At 51.0% G+C, this 23270-nt stretch overlaps 1 protein-coding gene across 1 annotated transcript in view; it reads right to left on the reverse strand.

Moving 5' to 3' along the window:
* Positions 1–8350: 8350 nt before the first annotated feature.
* Positions 8351–23270, reverse strand: part of POLA2 (polymerase (DNA directed), alpha 2, accessory subunit) — a 37421-nt gene continuing 22501 nt past the window's right edge. The window contains exons 10-18 of the mRNA XM_011942519.1: positions 22924–22966; positions 18103–18227; positions 16857–16895; positions 16084–16157; positions 11717–11825; positions 11316–11422; positions 10360–10419; positions 9972–10098; positions 8351–8845 (exon numbers count right to left, since the gene is read on the reverse strand). Of these exons, the coding sequence (XP_011797909.1) occupies positions 8696–8845; positions 9972–10098; positions 10360–10419; positions 11316–11422; positions 11717–11825; positions 16084–16157; positions 16857–16895; positions 18103–18227; positions 22924–22966 (834 nt within the window). The 3' untranslated portion in view covers positions 8351–8695. The remainder of the gene's footprint in view (positions 8846–9971; positions 10099–10359; positions 10420–11315; positions 11423–11716; positions 11826–16083; positions 16158–16856; positions 16896–18102; positions 18228–22923; positions 22967–23270) is intronic.

Genomic DNA, 23270 nt, shown 5'->3' on the forward strand with positions numbered 1-23270 from the left:
CCTGCAATCCCAGCCACTCAGGAGGCTGAGGCAGGAGAACCGTTTGAACCCGGGAGGTGGAGCTTGCAGTGAGCTGAGATCTGGCCACTGCACTCCAGTCCGGGCGACAGCAAGACTCCGCCTCAAAAAAAAAAAAAAAAGAAAAAAGAAAAAGAAATTCAGAAGTCCTAAGAGGCAAGAAGTCTCCTCATCCCTGTCCCTAAGGGACAGGTCTCTGTTCTCCTATAGCCAACGGGTGTTATCAGTTTCTTGTTAACACTTCTAGGGATATTCTTGCATGTACAAGCAGAGCCCCTCTCATTTTTTTTTAAACACAAATGTCAATATTCAGACAAGTAGAGCCCCAAAGTACTGCAGGCCCTGGTGGGAGCTGGCGGAGGGCAGTCCTGCTAGGGACTGTGAGAAGCCACCTTTCATTGAGCCTCTGCTGTTCATGCTGTTTGACACCTTGGGTTTTCCATTTAACATTATATTTTGGAGACCACTCTACATCAATACATAGAGTGTGTCCTCATTTTCACAGCCGCACGGTATTCCAGCACAAGGGTGTATGGTAATTTACAAACGCACTTCTCAGCAGAGGGACCTTCAGGTTGCTTCCAGCCCTTTCCCAAGACAGGCAGTGCCGTGGTGAGTCATCTGTACAAAAGCCCTTTAACACATGCGTGAGCGCTGCTGCGGAATACATTCCCAGAAGGGGCTTGGGAGGATTGGGGGGCAAAATATATGTGCAGTAGTGTCTTATTATTGTTATTTTAGAGACAGGGTCTTGCTCTGTCACCCAGGCTGGAGCACAATGTACAATGGTGTCATCATAGCTCACTGCAGCCTTGACCTCCTGGGCTTAAGCCATCCTCCCACCTTGGCCCCCTGCATGGCTGGGACTACAGGCATGTACCACCATGCCCAGTTTGCAGTGGCCATTTTGTCAGCTCTGTCAGCTTGTCCTTCTCGGAGACTGTGCCAGGTACCAGGCGCCCACATAGTCGACAGAACTGTTTCTCCTCAGCCTCACCAGCCCCTGGTTTCCACCTATTTTGATTTTTGTCCATCTGAAAGGTAAAAACTAAACAAAACAAAGGAATTTGGGTGTGGTTACAGTTTGCGATTCTCTTACGATGCGTGAGGCTGGCCACCTTTTCATTTGCTTAAGAGCCACATGTGTTTCTTTTTGGTGAATGAACTGCAGAATTTCCCTTAGGGAGGTGGTGCCGGGCAGCTTTGGAGAGTGGGGCCTGGAGGGAGGCCAGACTAGAGGCAGAGGCCACTTCCGGGGACAGTTAGTGTAGGAGTGAAAGAAAATTTGGCCCTGAGGAGGGGTGTGAGAGCTGGAGATGGAGATAATGAAGTTGGAAGGTGAGATTAGGTGATAGGTTAGCCCTGACTGGGGCCATGGAGGAAGAAGGGGGAGTCAGGCCCAGTCCAGGCTTATAACTTGGGTGACAGGGTGGGGGTGGGGGGACAATGGAGCCCCCAAGGATTTTGGGGGCCAGGATGATGTGCTGCCTGCCTATTCTCCACTCCATATGGTGATAGACAGAAACACCACTCTGACTGCCACGTGCCCTGTTCATGTGCTGCCATGGCCACAAACCTGCAGCAGGGCCCCTGCTAGCCTCTCCAGCCTCCAGCCAGTGCTCCGCGCCTGCTGCCCTGAACACGTGCCTGTCAACTGTCGGCCGTGCCCAGCCTCCAGGGCTAGGTCCCTGCACACGCTCCTCCATGAGCCCCGGGATTGGCTCCCTCCACCTCACCTGGCCACCCCCATGCCTCCTGTGGCTCTCAGCTGTGATGTCCCCCCTTAGGGAAGCCTTCTGGACCCCCATTGATGTTGGGTCCCCTTGTGATACCATGGGAAACTCTGGACCATGGTCCTCTTCATGCCATTGTCATTTGGTTCATGTCCATCTTCCACTGGACCATAGCCAGTCCCCCAGAGTGTGTGCCATATGGTAGGCACCCAGTGAATATGGATGAGTGGATAGATGGGTGGGTGGGTGGATGAGTGGATGGATGGATGGATGGATGGATGGATGGATGGATGGATGGATGGATGGATGGAAGAATGGATGGTTACGTGGATGGACAGATAGATGGGTGGGTGGTTGGATGGATGGATGGATGGATGGATGGAAGAATGGATGGTTAGGTAAATGGATGGGTGGATGGTAGGATGCTGGGCTATATGGAGACAAATGTTTAGGAACTAAAAGCTGGGAGTCGGTGACCCCTCTGTGCAGCACCCACAATACCAGGTGCCTCTGCCCTTGGCCTGCTCTGGTTTTCTCCATCTGACACATCTGGCTTCATCTGATGCTCTGCAGTGTCCACTGTTTACAGGTTTCTGTACTGGAGTGGAAGCTCTGGGTGGCAGCAGAGATTCTGTCCGCTCAGTCATCTTCACATCTTGCTGCCAAGAAAAGACCTCCATCCTGCATGGCCCTTAGTGGGTGTTGTGCTGTCCCCACAGGCGGGCCTCCCACCTCTTTTCTTTCTAAGCTGCCTGCTTCTGGAAGATGGAGAGGAGGCATGTCATGGGAAGGCACTGCTTCTGCAGGAGTTTCTTTGTGGGCCTACTATGTGCCAAGTACTGTCTAGGGACCAGTGAGACAACAGTGAACATGACAGTCCCTGCCCTCAGGGAGCAGGGATTCTGAGAGCCTGCCTCCCAGGAAGGTGGATGCTACAACAGCTGTGGGGTGTGGGGTGCTTACAGAAAGCTGGATCTACATATAAACATTTGTATGTGTCTATTCCCCCCAACCCACCTCCTCTTTTTTTTTTTGAGACAGAGTCTTGCTCTATTGCCCAGGCTGGAGTGCCATGGCACAATGTCAGCTCACTGCAATCTCTACTGCCTGGACTCAAGCGATCCTCCTGCCTCAACCTCCCAAATTGCATGAGTCAGTGTGCCTGTCCTACCTTCTTCTTTTTTTTTTTTTTTGGAGAACGGAGTCTTGCTCTGTCACCCAGGCTGGAGTACAGTGGCATGATCTTGGCTCACTGCAAGCTCCACCTCCCGGGTTCACGCCATTCTCCTGCCTCAGCTGGGACTACAGGTGCCCGCCACCACGCCTGGCTAATTTTTTGTATTTTTAGTAGAGACGGGGTTTCACCGTGTTAGTCAGGATGGTCTCGATCTCCTGACCTCGCAATCCACCCACCTCGGCCTCCCAAAGTGCTGGGATTACAGGCGTGAGCCACCGCGCCTGGCCCCCACCTTCTTTTAAAGTAATCCAGACACATGGTAAAAAATTTCAAACACAGCTAGGTGTGGTAGTTCATGCCTGTAGTCCCAACAATTTGGGAGGCTCAGGCAGGAGGATTGCTTGAACCCAGGAGTTTGAGACTGGCCTGGGCAACATGGTGAAACTCTGTCTCTACCAAAAACTCAAAAATTAGCTGGGTGTGGTGACACACACCTGTAGTCCCAGCTACTCAGGAGGCAGATGCAAGAGGCTCCCTTGAGCCTGGCAGGTTGAGGCTGCAGTGAGCTGTGATCGCACCACAGCACTTAGACTGGGCGACAGAGTGAGACCCTGTCTCCAAAAAAATTAAAAAAAAAAATTCAAACAGCATATGAGTGTGGACATGACAAATCATTCTCCGAGCCCTCCTGCTCCTGACCCCTAGCCCTTGGACACCCGTCCCCAGAGGCAACTACTATTACTAGAAACATTCTAAGGGGCAGACAATTTGAAAGGGCCTCGAGTTCTCAGGGAGACTTCAAGGGAAGAAGCTGCCAGGAATCAGGAGTGACAGTGCCTTCTCCCTTTGCCCCGTGTCACCCTCGTGCCCTGCTCTGTGGTGGGAGGCAGGTGGTGGGAGGGCAGGGTCCCCACCCTGTTGAACAGGGCCCAGCCTGCCTGATGGAGGCAGGTGTACCCCTCATCCACCCCGGAAAGGCACTTCCTCTGGGGCAGGAGCGGGGCTAGGGGCGCCTCTACCCAGCAGCTTTTCTCACTCTTCGGGTGGGGCCTGCTGACTCAGCATGAAATGCTTTAGCCCCTGGGAAGATCTGGGAGCAATGGGAGTAAGCAGAGATGGGGCTTGGCTGGGCCCCACTGGCCGCTGGGCAGAAACCTGGGATCTCAGGGAGCAGTTTGCAGGGGCTAGGGTCAGAGGGGTCATGGGCAGCAGCTGTTCCTGAGACCTCCCAGTGGCCCCTTGGCCTGGGCAGCTGCAAGGCCTCAGCTGTCAGGCAGGCTCTGGGTGGGGAGGAGCCTAGAGCCCCGGGAAGAGGCCGCGTAGGATGGGGGAATTCAGTGTCGGCAGCGGTCCAGCTGGGTCCGAGGGGAGGCCAGCCCCTAGGCCCCTGGGCATTTCCAGGGCTGATCCAAGAAAGCAGCAGTAGGCATGGTCGCTCGGGGACTGAAGACCCAGAAAGACCAAGGGCGGTGACGGAAGGGCCCAAATGCCTGAACGCAGCTGGGAGTCTCGCCATGAACAACCATGGGTGTCTTCCTGTGGTCTCTCTAGCCAGAAATCCCAGCACCTCTCTGCTGCCACCCCTCTTCTCTCCCCTGCCCCCAGGCCACTCCCACCCTTTGCCTTGTTGATTGGCGATGCTAAGTGCAAGTGCTGGCCAAAGTTCTCTCCATGGCGCGATCTTGCCCATCCCTCTCTTGGCCACCCTCCCAGCACCTCCAGTTCCATGGTTTTTGACTGCGGTGACTCCCACATCTACCTCCAATGCCCATGTCTCACTAGAGTGCTGTTTCCAGTATCCCAATGGCCTACTTGGTGCCCCTCTTCCTCCCAATCTGCCCCAGCAGATCCAGGCCCCTTCCCTGAGCCCTTCTCTGCTCAAACCACCCCTTTGCTACGTGCTCCTAGGTACTGAGGCTGCACCTGGGACTCCTCTTAAGTTGGTCCTTGTTGGGTGGTCAGGGTGAGGCACAGGGGGTGGGGGGCAAACCCTTCCAAGATTCTCTGGGGCAGAAAGAATCAGGTCCAAACGCCTTAGCAAGACCACGGTCTGACTCCGCAAGCACCATTCCAAGTCCATCACTGCCTCCCTTCCCACTTTCCCTCTGTCCTTCCCTCTTTTCTTTTACCAATCTCTCGCCCTCTGTCCCTCCTCCCTCCCTCTCTTTGCCTTGTCTTCCTTCATAAATCTAAAGCCCCTCCCCATTCCTAGGAACATACCCAAGAGAACTGAAAACAGGTGTTCACACAAAGCTTGTACCTAGGCGTCCACTGTTCATAATAGTCAACAAGTGGGAAAACCTGATAGTGGATGCACTGATCAACAAAATACCGTACAGCCACACAGCGGGGTCTCAGCCATAGAAAACAATGGCGGACTGACAGCCACACAGCAGGGTCTCGGCCATAGAAGACAATGGCGGACTGATACATGCTGCTGCAGGGACGAGCCTTGAAAACATCATGCTAAGTGAAACAAACCTGACAGGCTGGGCGCGGTGGCTCACGCCTGTAATCCCAACGCTCTGGGAAGCCAAGGTGGGTGGATCACTTGAGGTCAGCGGTTCGAGACCAGCCTGGGCAACATGGTGAAACCCTGTCTCTACTAAAAATACAAAAATCAGTTGGCATGGTGGCGGGCGCCCGTCGTCCCAGCCATACGGGAGGCTGAGGCAGGAGAACCGTTTGAACCCGGGAGGTGGAGGTTGCAGTGAGCAGAGATCATGCCACTGCACTCCAGCCTGAGTGACAGAGCGAGACTCTGTCTCAAAAACAAACAAATAAACAAAACCTGACAGAAAAGAGCATGGGCCAGGCAGTGTCTCATGCCTGTAATCCCAACACTTTGGGAGGCTGAGGCAGGTGGATCACCTGAGGTCAGGAGCTCGAGACACACCTGTAATCTCAGCTACTCAGGAGGCTGAACCCTGAGGTCAGGAGTTTGAGACCAGTCTGGCCAGTATGGCAAAACCCTGTCTCTACTAAAAACATAAAAATCAGCCAGGTGTGGTGGCAGGCACCTGCAATCCCAGCTACTCAGGAGGCTGAGGCAGGATAATCTATCGAACCCGGGAGGCGGAGGTTGCAGTGAGCCAAGATTGCACCACTGCACTCCAGCCTGGGTGACAAGAGCGAAACTCCGTCTCAAAAACAAAAAGAGGATGTATTGTATGATTCTATTTATACAAAATGCCCCAAATAGGCAAATCTACAGAAAAGAAATTAGGTTAATGATTGCCAGGGGATGGAATTTGACTGCTAATGGGTGCAGGGTTTCCTTTGGGGTGATGAAAATACTCTGGAATTAGATAAGTGGTGAGGTCTGCACAACACCGTGAACATACTAAAAACCACTGAATCGTACACTTTAAAATGATGACATTTATGGCTGGGCACAGTGGCTCACGCCTGCAATCCCAGCACTCTAGGATGCTGAGGCGGGTGGATCACTTGAGGTCAGGAGTTTGAGACCAGTCTGGCCAACATGGCGAAACCCCATCTCTACTGAAAATACAAAAATTAGCTGGGCATGGTGGCGGGTGCCTGTAATCTCAGCTACTCGGGAGGTAGAGGCAGGAGAATAGCTTGAACCTGGGAGGCGGAGGTTGCAGTGAGCCAAGGTCACGCCACTGCACTCCAGCCAGCTCCATCGGGTGGGGTGGGTGGAGTCAGAAATCAGCCCAGATGGCTACTCCCAGCAGTAGGGAAGCAGCAGGGCCAGGTTGAGCTGGGCCGGGTGCCCTGAGGTCAAAGGAAAGGAAACCCCAAGCCCCAGTGGCTGCTGAAGGTACAGCTGGATGGAAGATCCGCGCCATGGCCCTGCCGGCGCCCACCCTTGGGTGCCCCTCGAGGTCCTAATTCCCTCACTTCATTCTTGGCACCCACTTGGGTTCCCAGGCACAGCAACTAAGAGTGGCTTCTGTTCCCTCGGCAGCTCTCCCTCTCAGAGACTGGAACCCTAAAGGGAGGCCACCAGGTGGGCAAGGGAGGGTGGCTCCTTCTGCCAGGGCAGAGGCAGGGCAAGGTGGGGGCATGGGCATGGGAGGCAAATCCTGGCAAGAGCTCAGGACTGTTTCTTCAAGGCCATCTAGTTGGTGTCTCAAGGGCAGGGACCATGACCAGATCGGGGGAAGCCACCAAAGAGGGCTGTAAGGCAGATGGGCCTGACCTCCTGGGCACCCTCCACCCTCCATCACCGACACGCCCCCAGAGCCTGCTTGAGATCGTCTGGGACAACAGATGCCTGGGGAAACTGGTGACACAGCTGAAGGGGGATCTAGGGATGGTCAGCCAGCAGTCACTTGGCACCTTCCTGGTAAGAGCAAAAAGGAACTGTCTGGTGGCAGAGGCACGCCTGCCAGACCTGTCTGCTCAGGGGTTCGCATCCTGCTTTCTCTTTGTCTGACTCTTAAATGCCTGCTCCGGCCCTCCCAGCCCTCCCAGCCCTCCCAGATCATTTCCAACAGTCACACGACTGGTATCCAGGCAACTGTTGCCTGGGCTTCCAAAATTCCACATCCAGAGACTGACAAGTCATGGTGCCCCCATGGAATATGGCTGGCTACTTTGCGTGTGGAGGAGCTGGGGGAGGAGGGAAAAATCCGCTCCCCACGCCGGGATGAGTTTCTAATTCTTGGCCTCAGAGGAGGCGCCTATAAACCAATGAAACAAAACAGCTGCTCCTTGTGTTTAAAGGGAGACTTTTACTGTAAGCTGGTCAGATCTGGAGCTCAACTCCATTTCACTGTCAGAAAGGTGAGAGGCAAAAGCTGGCCACTGTCAGGTCACCTATTTATCTTTGAGTCAAGGCACAGACACCAGCAGCTCGCTGCCCCCTTGCCTACTTCCCTGCCCTGACAGCTGGGGTTTGCCGGTCTTGGCTTTGGCATGTGAGGCAGGACAGCCTGCCAGCTTAGGGCAGGAAGCCACCCCACGTCTGGCCAGTGACAGCTTTTCCCCAGATGCCAGGACACAGGGGCATGGGACGTGCTGTGAACCTTGGAAGGCCTGACCCTGTCTGAGTGTTCTGGGCTGCAGGCAAGCCCTGGCTACTGCGCAACTTGGCAAAGCAGCTGCCACCAGGACTCCAGCTTTGGAACAGCCCGGCGAGGCCACCCCCTCTAGATGGAGAGGTCAGGCTGGGACCACAGCATGCATGTGAGGAACCGCGCAGGGAGGCCCAGGCATGCGGCCAGCTGCTTGCTCTGCAGCTCAGCTCTAGGGCCCGCCCAGTGCACCTCTGCAGCAGAGGTCGCTGGGGCCTTTGGGGGATGAGGGGTGGGGCTGAGAGTTACCCACTGGACAAGACTAGGGCTGGACAGAAACCCAGTGTGACCGACACTCTGCCTTCTCTGGTCATAGGTCAAATAGGCAACATTCTCTGTCTACTACCAGGATAAAGAAAATAGAAGAAAGGTCAAACTCAGAAGTCACACTCAGAATTTAATTTCTCCAAAAGTTGTTTCTGCGTTTGATACATGCAGAAAATCACAAAGCCTTCTCGCCTTTTCTGAGTGGGCGGGATCCACAGCTGGCTTACTTCTGTACATGGAGCATGGACTGAGAAGCAATAGCCTCCTTCCAGGAGAGGCTCCACTCACAGGCAGGCCCGGCTGCACGAGCCCTCCCTGCTGGGCCTGGTCCCTGCAGCTGCCCCTCCCTGGCTGGCTCCTCTCTCCTTTCCTACCCAACTGTTTACCTTGTCACAGGGCTACGTCTTGGCTCTTGGCTAAGACTTTAAGGGCCCACACAGCAGAGGACAGAAGCCTCAGATCCTGACAACCTGCGCGGCAACGCACGGACTCTGCCTCTCCACTCCATCCACAACTGGCCTCCTGAGGTAGAGTCGGGCGAAGGTGCCTCCCACCTGCCCTTTGGTAAGGCGCCCGGGGTTCACACAGACACAGCCGAGGACATCCTGGGGAGGAGAGAAGGGGAGACAGGTTTGGAGGCCTTAACTAACTGGGAACCAATGTGAAAAAGAAGTGACATCAGATGGCTGGACCCCAAAGAGGGTTTTACAAAATGGAAATGAAGGCAGCCAAACAACCAGACACATTTTCAGTCTTTTTTTTTTTTTTTTGAGACAGAGTCTCGCTCTGTGGCCCAGGCTGGAGTGCAGTGGCAAGATCTCAGCTCACTGCAGCCTCCACCTCCCGGGTTCCAGAGATTCTCCTGCCTCAGCCTCCCAGGTAGCTGGGATTACAGGCGCCCGCCACCATGCCTGGCTAATTTTTGTATTTGTAGTAGAGATGGGGTTTTACCATGTTGGCCAGGCTGGTCTCAGACTCCTGACCTCAGGTGATCCATCCATTTTGGCCTCCCAAAGTGCTGGGATTACAATTGTCAACCACTGCACCCAGCCTCCGTCACATATGTTAACTTGTTACTAGAAAGCTTTGAATTCCTTTTAAGTATTTCAAACAGAAGAATGAGGTGACTTGGCAGAATGACAATCAGCTCCCAAACTTGGAGACAAACCTGATCTAGCTGTTTACTGCTTTCCCATGTGAAAAACTTTTTTTTTCTTTTTTAACCCCTTGAGGTTGAACTAGCTCTCGTTTGGCAAGAGTGGGACTGGTCTGGGCAGATTCCCTGTAAGGACCTAACTCCAAGGCAGGCAGGGTGAAGGGTGGCAGAGATCAGAATGACCCGATAGCTTCTTCAAGGTATTCCCAGCTGAACCCACTTGGAGGTCGTATCAGAATTTGGGAGGCACAGGACAGGCAAGTGTACACTGAAATCTTCCCCAGGTTACCTTGATGTGGCCTGGTGAAAGCCCTCAGTTGAGGGCCTTCCTAGTCACCTGGGCTCCTGTTCTCTTGGGGAGGGAGGAGGGGACACTGTTTACTCAAGCATTTTACTGACAGAGTTGTTTGTTTTCTGGTCCCACCACCTCCCCACAGAAACAAGGCCACAGGGCAGGGTACTAGAGGCCCCATCCCCATCAGCAGACCCACGAGGGGTGAGTGCCAGGTGGTCTAGAGGGGAAAGTCAAAGACTGGGTTCTGGTGTTTCTGGGAAAAAGCAGAGTTCAAACCTACCTTCACGAAGTACCTCAGCTCTGATGGGATGATGAGGACATCTGGGGTGACAGGCAGCTGTGCGTAGACATAGAACATCTCATAGTCAATAGCCATGTCTTCTTGGGGTGGGTAGAGCGGGTAGTAGCTACAGAGACAGAGAAATGGTCAGCAGTAGCAGACCAGGGGGGCCCCTTTTCAGACAGAGTCCCCCTAGGTACTGGCTTCCGTGCTGCTGGCGTCCACAGACTGACTTTTTCTCTGTGTGTGCGGGCAGAATGCAGGCTTGTCATCACAGGGTAAAGTTCCCTGCTGGTAGCCTGGCGAAGGCTCTTACAGTCACGCTTGCCATAGCTCCATGACCCCAAGGCACTCTCTCCACAGTCAGGGGTCCCAGCGGCAAGCTCACCTCCTCTGGGTCAGGATGTGCTTGAGTATTCGGCTGAATCTGTCTGAAGTTCCAGAAGAACTGGGAAAGAAAAGAAAGCATGAACACAGAACCCTGTTTTTCAGCCCATTTCTCTTCAGGGAGGACCAGAGAATTTAATAAACCAGAGAGAAGCTAAATGGCCAAGGCCCAGTGACAAGAGGAGGATGCATCTGGGGAAGTTTAAAGACCCACCCACAAGGAGCTTGGTCTGTCCCCACATGAGGAGGGACACAGGACACTGGGTTGAGAAGGGAAAGCACAGGAATCCCTCGTAATCAAGATCAAGGAGGGCCATTAGCCAGCACCATGCTGTGCAAGAGGATGCAAAGTTGGCACCATTGTGAGGCAGGCGTAGAGCCAGGCTGACTCGATCTCAAACCTCAGCCAAAGAGCCACACCCGTCTTGCTTCACACGAGAGTCGCTTCACACGCCCCTTCCCATCAGGGATGACGGCAGAACGGAGCTGCCCAATATCAGCTCAACAAATTTCGCAGGGCCTGACTGTCTGCAGAGCTGGATGTTGTACTGGTAATGAAGAAAACCCTTCAGAGAAAATTTCCAGCTTATCCTCCACAAACAGGATGTCTACATTTGTGTTCAGGTCACAAATTTGGGAAATGAAAAAAAGAGGGGCAGAAAAGAAAATGGAAAATGTAGATGAATTTCGATGCCTTTAAGTGCAAAGACAGAATGGACTTGGTTCTTTGGGGTCTCAAATGCAGTTTAGAGAGGTGGTAACAGAAACTAATGCATCCAACCAACCCCTCCCCTTGGGTACAGAGAAACTCAGATGGCCAGAGGGTCGGGCACAGCTTGCTGCTTTCAGGACTCTCTGGTCAAGACTGTCAAGCAGCCCCTTGATTTTCTTGGCTGCAGAACGGGCTGGGACCAGAAAGCCAGTCATCCTGCCTGGGGCCTGGAACACACTTCTTACCTACTGATCTCCTCGGCCCCCAAGTGGAACAGCAGATCCGTAGACGTCAGGCCAAAGATCACTCCGTTTATGGAGAGGCTGCAGGGCTCGGACACAAACTGTACTTGCTAAAATGAGAATGGATTGGAACAAACATTTGTACGCCAAAGCTAGAAACATCTTCTCATGAAAGTGGGGGTTGTCTGAGGGCTGGGGAGACCACGGAAAAGGGGACCAAACCAACATACATCAAACTTATAGACACATTTGCTTGTTTAAAAAAAAAAAAGAGTTTAAGATTCAGGCTGTATGCATGCTCTACAGAGGCCTCTCCACCCTCCCCTTCAGGGTCAGGGCCAGAGCCAGTGACGGAGGCATGCTGGATTCTGGCTGCCTGCTGGTCAAGGAGTGGGTGCTGCTACCTTTTTGTCCTCTCGAGACAGATCAGAGTAGCTGAAAGGTGGCTGGGGGTACACAGGCTCATGGTGCACATCTCTCAACGATGGGACAAAGACAAGGTGGGAGCCGGAGCTAGTATGGAAAAAGAACAAACAGAAGAGGGAGAAAAGTGAGTGCGGTTGAGTTATAACAGCTGCGCAACAGGCGGGATGCCTCAGGGCTGGAGGCAGAGCCCACTTCCAGGCAGGCAGCTCAGAAATGCACTCTGTTATGAACAGAGACGCTGTTTCCAATGGGACACTGGGAGTGAAGGACAATTTGTTCTACTTCACACCCATCCATCTGGACAGGCTCCGACTGCCTGGGACACTTTCTTGTTGCTCTGTGTGGCTTTCTCCCGAAAGGATGGAGACTATTGTTTGGCAGAAAAAGGGGCAAAGAAATGGAGATCTAGAAAATCTAGAAAGACAAGGATGCAAATAAAGAATCACAGCCTCAGAGCCAGAGTTTAAACCACAGCTTGGACTCATTACACCTTCTAAGCAAGCGTAGCTTGCAGGCATTAAACAGCGTCCCTGCCACACCTTGGCAGAGTGCACGGAGCTGGGGCATCTTTCCTAGGGAGAAGGCAGTATACCAAAAAGCCCCTGAGACTGCCGTTTTTTTGTTTTCTTTTTGAGACAGAGCCTCACTCTGTCACCCAGGCCAGAGTGCAGTGGCATGATGTGGGCTCACTGCAACCTACATCTCCTGGGTTCAAGTGATACTTGTATCTTAGCCTCCCGAGTAGCTGGAACTACAGGTGCACACCACCACACCCAGCTAATTTTGTATTTTTAGTAGAGACAGGGTTGGCCAAGCTGGTCTCAAACTCCTGGCCTCAAGTGATCCACCCACCTAGGCCTCCCAAAGTATTGGGATTACATGCATCAGCCACCACGCCTGGCCTGCCTTCGTATTTAGAAGATCCAGCTGAAACCCTCTGACTGACTGAACACTTGGCCATAATTACTGGACAACCAAGACACAGACATTTCCAGCGGGAGGCGGAAAAGCCCAAGCAGCCTCTCCCTGAGCCATCGCATCCCTTCCCTCTCACACATGGAAGTAATGCCCTGAGTTTCTATTTCTCAGCAGGTTATCTTGCGAAAATGAAAGAAATATTTAACAGCAACAGTAAAAGCACAGATGGCAGCAGATGTTTTCTTTGACGGAGCAGGAGAATCTCTAGGGTTACAACATACAAGTGAAGAAGAAAGTTGTAACTCTGGGGGCCAACTATTTATTTTTCCCAGCCACACAAAAGAGAAAGAAAGTCCCGTTTCCTTGGTTCCCTTTGGTGACCTTGGCAGAGGGGCCATTTATAAATCAAACAGGCATAAAATGTTACTTTGCGGGCATGTTTAAAATCCACCAATAGCTCTCACTTCCATCTCCGTCTCCTGCTTAAAATGTGTGGACTTCTCAGGCATACGTACACTTTGACATGTGATAAAGGTGCTGGTGACAGCTGTCACCCTTATCACTGTGGTGTCCTCTCAGAGTGCGAACTGAGACTTCTACAACAGAAAATCAGAATCCTGAGACCAAAGGTGTTTGCATATTCATTATTGTCCCTTTGACACTGAGAAGCTCACTAGGATGATCCAGTCTACCATTTGGGTGCCAGGGTCTGGTAAACAAGCCACGGGGTAACTTGAATGGGACAATCTGTGTTCCACATCTCAAGGGCTTGACATCTGTGATGATCACAATGAACTGAGGTGCAGCTGGCTGCTCTCAAGGGACAAAATTGTCCTGTTTCAGTAGGCTTTGGAAGGGCAATAGTTAAGGAGGAAATAGGCTTCCTGCTCATGGTTAGAAACCGGCTATAGAAGGAGGGATCAGAAAAAAATCCCAACTATGCTCAGCATTGCACAACCTCATACGTCACAGGGGGAGGGTCCTCCAGCTGCTCCCGCAAACAGGATGAGAACCACGGGCTCTGCTTGCTTCCTCTGAGGTGCTTTCTCACTGGCTCTTTTTTTTTGAGATGGAGTCTTGCTCTGTCATCCAGGCTGGAGTGCAGTGGCGCAATCTTGGCTCACTGCAACCTCCACTTCCTGGGTTCAAGCAATTCTGCCTCAGCCTCCCGAGTAGCTGAGACTACAAGCACCCACTGCCACGCCTGGCTAATTTTTGTATCTTTAGTAGAGATGGGGTTTTGCCATATTGGCCAGGTTGGTCTCGAACTCCTGACCTCAAGTGATCTGTCTGCCTCAGTCTCCCAAAGTGCTGGGATTACAGGCGTGATCCCCTGTGCTTAGCCTGGCTCTGGCTTTTACATGATGACTCAGCTTAATGCTCTGCATTTCTGACCTCTCAGAAATACAAAGAAATTCTCTGCCCAAGAACTGTTTATATACTGTTTCTAGAAGGGTGGGGCAGCTCCCCCTGCCTCGTGGCACACACTGGCCACAGATGAAAGTGCCTGGTGGTGCTGGGTTCTCATCCCCAGTGTAACAATGCCTTATCTGTGCTTTATTTCTATCACTGCTGACAATACCACATGGGGTAAGGAACCAAAAACAGAACCCAACCTCAAACTGAAAGCACCCAGCCAGTGTTAGGGCACTATGACACAGTCCCCGCCTGTCCTCAAGGGCTGACCAAAGGAGAACACAGCCCTGCTCCTGTGTTTTGGGGGCCTATCTCCTGAGGAGTTCTAACCACGCTCCAGGCCTGATGAACTTGACCAGGATCACAGCAAATCTGGGGAAGAGGGAAGGCACCTGCATCACCTTCATTTGAGGGAGGGAGGGAGAAAAGGGCAGAACCAGCCATGGTTGTCACTGGCACAACCCACGTCTCTGATTCTGGGAGTTGGGGGATGTTCTTTATTCCAGCTGTGCCATCTACCATCCTGGCCCACACTACCAGTACAAGAAGGTAGTGTTACAACTTATTGACTCTGGGATCAGTTCTCATGGCTAAAAGGTGGAAGGTTAGACATCTTATTTTAAAAACCACCTTTGTGACAGACTCGTCTTTAAACGCTTAGCCTCAGGAACATTTCTATTTTATTAGCTCAGCTACAGGCATGCAGATCTCGTGAGGAGATCTACCACCTATACCAGCTTCTTTCAAACACTGGCACTGGGGGAAAGGGACAGGAATGGAGGATGTCAGATTTCTGAATAACTTTCCACTCCCGGCTTTAGCCTCTTCTGGAACAGTGACTTTCCTCTCAAATGAGAACTGCATAGCTCTCTCATCTCTGTTGTGACCTCTCACAGTTCCTTCTGTTTGGTCTGTGGCAAGGATTCAAGGCCCCACCCTCACTGAGAGTGTCTATCACCACCAGCTGTAGCCACTGGCGGCATCCCACGCACCCTGGGGAAGCACTGACTTGGGAGGAAATTGGGCTTACCCAAAACAATCACTTACACAACGAGATGTGTGGGGTCTCACAGGATTTCGCTGCGTAAGTCATCAAACACTTCTCAAAACCATCCTGGGAAGATTCCCGTGGAATATTAGTTTATACAAAAGGGAGAAAAGGAACTAAGTATAGAAGAGAAAGAGCAACCGAACAGTGAAAGCCGATGCAGCCTTGTCCTTTCAAGTATGTTTATCTTTGTGTTTTACAGAGATGCCTGTTAACTTGCACTTGAAGGTCAAGGGTTCTAGCTGATCTCAGTAGTGCAAAAGGAAGAAAGGAATAGGAACTGCCATGATTTTTTTTTTTTTTTTTTGGAAAAGGAGTTTTGTTTTTGTTGCCCAGGCTGGAGTGCAGTGGTACGATCTCGGCTCACTGCAACCTCTGCCTCCCGGGTTCAAGTGATTCGCCTGCCTCAGCCTCCCCAGTAGTTGGGATTACAGGAATGTGTCACCACGCCCAGCTCATTTTGTATTTTTAGTAGAGATGAGGTTTCACCATGTTGGTCAGGCTAGTCTTGAACTCCTGACCTCAGGTGATCCACCCACCTTGGCCTCCCAAAGTACGTGAGCCACCAGGCCCAGCTTTTTTTTTTGAGATGGAGTTTCGCTCTTTTTGCCTAGGCTGGAATGCAATGGTACAATCTTGGCTCATTGTAACCTCCGCCTCCCAGGTTCAAGTGATTCTCCTGCCTCAGCCTCCCCAGTAGCTGGGATTACAGGTGCCCACCACCATGCCTGGCTGATTTTGTATTTTTAGTACAGACAGGATTTTGCCGTGTTGGCCAGGCTGGTCTCAAACTCCTGACCTCAGGTGATGCGCCCGCCTCGGCCTCCCAAAGCGCTGGGATTACAGATGTGGATCCACTGAGCCTGGCGCTGCCGTGACTTTTAAACGGTTTCAGTTTCTTAATGGGAAGCTCTGGAGAAACCTAGGAAGCTTAAGGTTCTATCCAGTATTTTGAAATCTGACCTTCTTGTGCCTTCAATAATTGTACGTAGGCACTGCTTGAAAATGTCTTCAAATGGACTTGTCAGTAGACAGTTCTGCAAGAAAGGAAAGGAGATAAATTTAGACGGCAGATGTTTGGTGTTTACTCACTTGTTTAACATTGTTAGGTGACCCATAGATGTCAGCTGTTGGGCTGGGAGCTGAAGGAGATGCAAAGATGAGAAAGATGGGGTCTTTTTCTTAAGGAGCTAAGTCTAGTTGAAAGCAAGAGAGGAGATGTGGGAATTAACTCTCTTGAATGCAGTCTGAGCGAGACTACAAGGAAGAAAGAGTGCTTTGAAATATTTTCCGTGGAAGGTAAAGTATGATGAGACAAAGGATCGGACCATTTGTGTTTTATGCAAAGGACAGCAAGATGAGTTATAAGCTTGGGGTATTGGCCAGGACAGGTTCTTTCACAGGGCAGCCTGTGACTGCCAGACACCTGCATTTGTGCTAGTGCTCTTGTGCCTTAGCACCAGGCATCACAAACAAAGGAACATTAGGACTGATATATTTACATGTCCCTCCCCCAGCTTCCAGACAGCCTTGTATTCTGGTGAAAGGAAGCTCTCGGATTCCAGATCTTTATTAATAAAGTGCCCTGCTAAAATGACTTTCTGATTAGCCACAGGAATGAATGTGTTTGTTATAGATGTGGGATAAAGTGGGATAAACATTAAAAAATGAAAAGAAAAGTGAGAGCCTGACTCAACGCAAGTACCCAGGACCCCTTCCCACCCCAGCCCACTCACCTCCACCTGTTCATGCTTAGCATCCAGGAACGGGCCAAACTGCGAGGGGAGAAACAAAGACACCAAAAGAACAAATCAGAATCACCTGTGTCTGTGAACGACTTCGGCTCACCTCTTCCGGAAGTCCTCTGCTGAGGGCCCATCTGTCCCTCCAAGGCTGCCTGTAGAGCCTGGGGACAGCTAGCAGATGGGCTGGCGGGGGCGCCAAGCCAATTTCACAGGCAGAAGCACGTGTGCCCCGGATGGAGGGAGGCTCCCAGGGCCCCATAACCATTACTAATGCCCACTATAACACTGGGCTTACGCCTGTAATCCTAGCACTTTGGGAGGCCGAGGTGGGCAGATTGCCTGAGCCCAAGAGTTCAAGACCAGTCTGGGCAATATGGTGAAACCCTCTCTTTACAAAAAAATACAAAAATTAGTTGGGCATGGTGGCGTGTGCCTGTAGTCCAAGCTATTCGGAAGATTGAGATAGGGAGGATGGGGAGGATCACTTGAGCCCAGGAGGTGGAGGCTGCAGTGAGCCAAGATCGTGCCACCACACTCTAGCCTAGGTGAGAGTGAGACTCTGTCTCAAAAAAAAAGAAAAAAAAAAGCACACTGGGCTTTTTTCTGACTTTCTAAACCTAGCAAGGGAAATTGATCACCATACTAATAGTAGTATTTTGAGCTTTAAAAAGAGATTGGTTCAGAAGTTGGAGTAATGAGAAAGAGGTAAGAATACTGTAAAATCAACAAAGGGTGGGGTAAAAAAAGTTGACCTTTTATTTTTATTTTTTGAGATGGAGTCTCACTCCGTTGCCCAGGCTGGAGGGCAGTGGTGCAATCTCAGCTCACTGCAACCTCTGCCTCCCAGGATCAAGCAATTCTCCTGCCTGAGCCTCCCAAGTAGCTGGGATTACAGGCGCCTGTCACCACACCCAGCTAATTTTTTTTTTTGTATTTTTAGTAGAGACGGGGTTTCACCATGTTGGCCAGGCTGGCTTAGAACTCCTGCCCTCAAGTGATCCACACACCTCGGCCTCCCAAAGTGTTAGCATTACAGGCGTGAGCCACTGCGCCCAGCCAAAGTTGGGCTTTTAAAACTAGCAAAGACCCATAGATCATGTATACCTCTCCAAAGACGTAGATTAAGAATAAAAAGATATTTTCCAAAAGGAGGGAGACATGCTTCCTAAAAATTTAGAACTGCATTAAAGTCATTTTCCAAGGCTGACTCCTCAGCTTTCCCACTGGTGTCTCTTACCAGGATGCAGACATCTGGCCGGTCATGGTTGATGACAGCAATCAGGTCGAGCAGGGGGTCATACGTGATGCTGTCAGACGTGGTGTATGGCCCACAGGCAACCAGGACCATGCTTTGCTCAAAGTCTAAGACAGAGGTTGTAGGTCTTGATTAGAAGAGGACTAGTATTAGAATGGTGGGAGGAGAAAGGACAATTAGGGGAAATGCCACAGGATTCAACTCAATGAGTCCTTTATGTGTGCAACTCTGGGGACCCAAGGTAAGGAAGACCTCATGTCCACCCTCCAAGAACACACCACTAGGTGGTAGAGACAGAGAGACAGGCAGGAACACGAATGCCTAGAACACGCAGTAGAAACTTTACAAGTAGTGCACATGAAAGGTTTGAGGAAAGTGGCAGTCAGTAAAGAATTTACCAAGGTGGAATTTGCTAACACGTTTGAGAATTTTGGGGGATCAAGGGCGAGGCAGGGTACAGGACAGCACTGAGACCTGAGTGTGCTCAGTGTTAGGAAACGTCTGGTGGTCCAGTGTGGCTGGAGAATGTGGGGTACTGAAAAGCCCAGAAAGACAGGCTGGGGATGGCCGGGCGCGGTGGCTCAAGCCTGTAATCCCAGCACTTTGGGAGGCCGAGACGGGCGGATCACGAGGTCAGGAGATCGAGACCATCCTGGCTAACACGGTGAAACCCCGTCTCTACTAAAAATACAAAAACTAGCCGGGCGAGGTGGGTGGGTGCCTGTAGTCCCAGCTACTCAGGAGGCTGAGGCAGGAGAATGGCGTGAACCCGGGAGGCGGAGCTTGCAGTGAGCTGAGATCCGGCCACTGCACTCCAGCCTGGGCGACAGAGTGAGACTCCGTCTCAAGAAAAAAAAAAAAAAAAAAAGACAGGCTGGGGAACGGGAGATTCCAGGGTGACGGGGTGCAGGGGCCACCCATCACGCTTTGCCCTTTTCCTAACAGCAGCTGCTTTCCTTTTGGAGAATCAGCCCTCCTCTCCACAAGGCAGTCTACATGGGCCTGTAAATCGGGTGCTCTGTCTTCCTCTAGCCAAGGGCAGGCACATGACCCAGTTTAGGCCATTCACACTCTCCTCCCAGGGTGTGCAATCTTGAAGTGAACGATCCAAGGAGAGAAAAAAGCTTAGAGCTAACCTATTCCAGCTGAGGTGCCCAGATGAGACAGCTGGGGAATTCCTGCTACTGGATACTAGAGTTCCTGGGCTCTCCACTTGTCCAGTCTGTGAGCTACCTGGATCTCCCCTAATAAATTCCTGCTTTCTTGTTAGTCTGAGTCAGTTTCTGTGGCTTACAACAACAAAATCCAAAGATCCCAGGCTTCTTAACATGCTGTTGTGTTAGTTTCCTGTTGTTGCTATAAAGTTTTCACAAATTTAGTGCCTTAAGACAACATGAATTTGGCCGGGTGTGGTGGCTCAACACCTGTAATTTCAGCACTTTGAGAGGCTAAGGCGGGAGGATACTTTGAGCTCAGGAGGTTGAGACCAAACTGGGCAACATGGTGAAACCCTGTTTCCACAAAAAATACAAAAATTAGCTGGACAGGGTGGTGCATACCTCCTGAGCCTATAGTTCTAGCTACTTGGGAGGCCGAAGTGGGAGAATTGCTTGAGCCCGGGAGGTTGAGGCTGCAGTGAGCTGTGATCACAGCTCATGCCCACTGCACTCCAGTGAGACTCTGTCTCAAAAAAAAGGCTCTGAATTTATTATATTACAGTTCCAGAGGTCAAAAATCCTAAACTGAAGGTGTGGGCAGGGCTGAGCTCCTCCTGTCTGGAGGTCTTAGAAAAGAATCCATTTCCTTGCTTTTTCCAGCTTCCAGAGGCCACCTGCATTCCCTGGTTCATGGCCCCACCTTCAGTGGCAAAGCCAGAAGCCTAAGATTTCTCTATTTTGAAACAAAATTTTTCTTTTGGCTTCCTCAAATCACAGCAGCCTAATATTTCCAAGCTCTAACTCTGATTCTCTTGCCATTCCTCTTATAAGGACCCTTGTGATTACAGTGGGCCCACCTGGATAATCCAGGCTAATCCCCCATCTCAACAGCCTTAACTTAATCACACGGGCAAAGTCTCCTTTACGACAAAAGGTAAAATATTCACAGGTTCCAGGGATTCCTGGGGCTATAATTGAGTCTATCATAGTAGTAATACCATGAACTGACAGAACATTCAAGGGGAAGAGTAGGTTTCATGTGGTGGTGGGGTAGGGACAAAGTTAAGTTTGGCTCTGAGAAGCCTACAGGAGATGTGAGCCCCAGTATAAGCAGTGAGTCTTTGGAGCGCGAGGGCCATGTCTTATTCTGTATCTCCATGAGTGCCTCGTTTAATTCCTTATACAAAAGTTCATTAACAACCTGTTAAACTGTTTCTAAAGGCTTCCCTGGTACACAGCTCAGGCTCCTGGTATCTCAGCCAGGTTGATTTCATTACCTGAAGTTGACCTAATACCAGCATGCCACCCTTGCCCCTATAAATTTGTATTTTCTTTTTTTTTTTTTTTTGAGACAGAGTCTCGCTCTGTCGCCTGCACTGGAGTGCAGTGGCTGGATCTCAGCTCACTGCAAGCTCCGCCTCCCGGGTTCACACCATTCTCCTGCCTCAGCCTCCCGAGTAGCTGGGACTACAGGCGCCCGCCGCCTCGCCCGGCTAGTTTTTTGTATTTTTTAGTAGAGACGGGGTTTCACTGTGTTAGCCAGGATGGTCTCGATCTCCTGACCTCGTGATCTGCCCATCTCGGCCTCCCAAAGTGCTGGCATTACAGGCTTGAGCCACCGCGCCCAGCCCTTTTTTTTCTTTTTTGAGATAGGGTCTCACTCTGACTCCTAGGCTGGAGTGCAGTGGTGGTATGATCATGGCTCAAGGCAGCCTTGACCTCCTGGACTCAGGAGAGTGATCCTCCCACCTTAGCCTTCCGGGCTGCTGGGACTATAGGCACATGCCACCATGCCCACACCCAGCTGATTTTTTTTTTTTTTTTTTGAGAGAGAGTCTAGCTCTGTCGCTAGGCTGGAGTTCAGTGGCGATCTCCACTCACTGTAACCTCTACCTCCCAGGTTCAAGCGATTCTCCTGTCTCAGCCTCCTGAGTAGTTGGGATTATAGGCACACGCTGCCACGCCCAGCTAATTTTTGTATTTTTAGCAGAGATGGGGTTTCAGCTTGTTGGCCAGAATGGTCTCTATCTCCTGACCTTGTCATCTGCCCACCTCGGCCTCCCAAAGTGGTGAGATTACAGGCATGAACCACCGTGCCTGGCCTAATTTTTTGTAGAGATTAGGTTTCACCATGTTGCCCAGGCTGGTCTCAAACTCCTGTGATCAAACAATCCTCCTGCCCCAGCGTGAGCCACCACGCCCGGCCAAACTTGTATTTTCTGATAAAATGTGCAATATAACAGAGTCCTAAATTTCACTCCTGATTCTAGGTCATCTCCAAGAATGGCTCTGGCCACTGTTACATGCCTGGGGTGTTGACAACATGCTAGTGTCAGTGATCTGGTTGCTAATCCTGAACAGTGCTCCACTGTGCTTACAAACATGCCTTGAGAGTTGGGTGTGGTAACTCATGCCTGTAATCCCAGCACTTTGGGAGGCCAAGGCGGGCAGATCACCTGAGGTTGGGAGTTTGAGACCAGCCTGACCCACATGGAGAAACCCTATATCTACTAAAAATGCAAAATTAGCCAGGCGTGGTGGCACATACCTGTAAACCTAGCTACTTGGGAGGCTAAGGCAGGAGAATCGCTTGAACCCAGGAGGCAGAGCTTGCAGTGAGCCGAGATCTTGCCACTGCACTCCAGACTGGGGGACAGAGCGAGACTCCATTTCAAAAAAAAAAAAAAACAAAAAGAAATTATTTTTAAGTTTTCACTTTGGAACACATTTAGAATTGTAGAAAAGTTACAAAGATAGTACAGAGTTCCTGTGTGTCTTTCACCAGAGGGCCCCCAATCTTAACATGTTAGGTAACCATGAACATTTGTCAAAATTAAGGCATTAATGCTGGTATATCACTGTTAACCAAATTCCTGGATTTTCGAGGTTGAGTGTTAGAGCCAGAAAAATAAAAAAGTAAATTCCTGGCTTTACTCAGACGTTGCTAGTTGTTCCACTGATGTTCCCTTTCTCTTCAAGGATTCAATCCAGGATGCCACATTACATTTTCAAAAAATTACTTAATTTTAATTTTTTTTTAAGAGCCAGTCTTGCTCTGTCTACCCAGGCTGGAGTGCAGTGGTGTTACCATAGCTCACTGCAACCTTCAACTCCTGGGCTTAGGCAATTCTCCTGTTTCAGCCTCTGATTAGCTAGGACTACAGGCATGCACCACCAGCCCAGCTAAATTTAATTTTTAGTAGATACAGGGTCTCCCTATATTGCCCAGGCTAGTCTCCAACTCCTGGCCTCAGGTGATCCTCCCATCTTGGCCCCCCAAAGTGTTGGGAATACAGGTGTGAGCCACTGCATCTGGCCCACACTGCATGTAAAGAAATTCTTCTTGAAATTGTACATCTTTTTCCTTTCCAAGGCAACCTTCAAAAATACCTGTTAAACATTAGTCTTTAAACAACATGCTTCATGTAGGCAGAACTCAGGCAACAGCATGACCAATGCTCACTGGGCTCAGACCAGGGGTCTTGTGACAAAAACCTACGAACTCGCTGATGGCGGCACCCTCACTGCTTGGTCACATTGCTCTTCAGCAGCTTCTGCAGCTTTCTTGGGCTCGGGAAACTGCACTCCTGGACTCATGTCTACCACCCTCACTGTTTGCAAAAACAGTATTTGAACCGAAACTCACCTCCATCCTCTTCAGTGGGCTGATAAAATGGAAGTGGCACACCCTAAAAACAGGTGAAAAGCTCGAGTAAGGTCTTGCGCCAGGCATCACCTTGGTAAGGAAAGGGGAGAGCACCGGGTTGGGGGGTGGTGCAGGTGTGTGATGGGAGGACAGTGGGGAGGAGCGAGGGCAGGGGAAGGATGTGCCTCTGTCTTGCTCCTTGGATCTGATGGGACCTGCCATTTTTCTTTTCTTTCTTTTTTTTTTTTTTTTGAGATGGAGTCTCGCTCTGTCACTCAGGCTGGAGTGCAGTGGTGCCATCTCGGCTCACTGCAAGCTCTGCCTCCCGGGTTCATGCCATTCTCCTG

Source organism: Colobus angolensis, unplaced genomic scaffold (assembly GCF_000951035.1).
Source record: "Colobus angolensis palliatus isolate OR3802 unplaced genomic scaffold, Cang.pa_1.0 Scaffold21, whole genome shotgun sequence".
NCBI classification, from domain to species: domain Eukaryota; kingdom Metazoa; phylum Chordata; class Mammalia; order Primates; family Cercopithecidae; genus Colobus; species Colobus angolensis.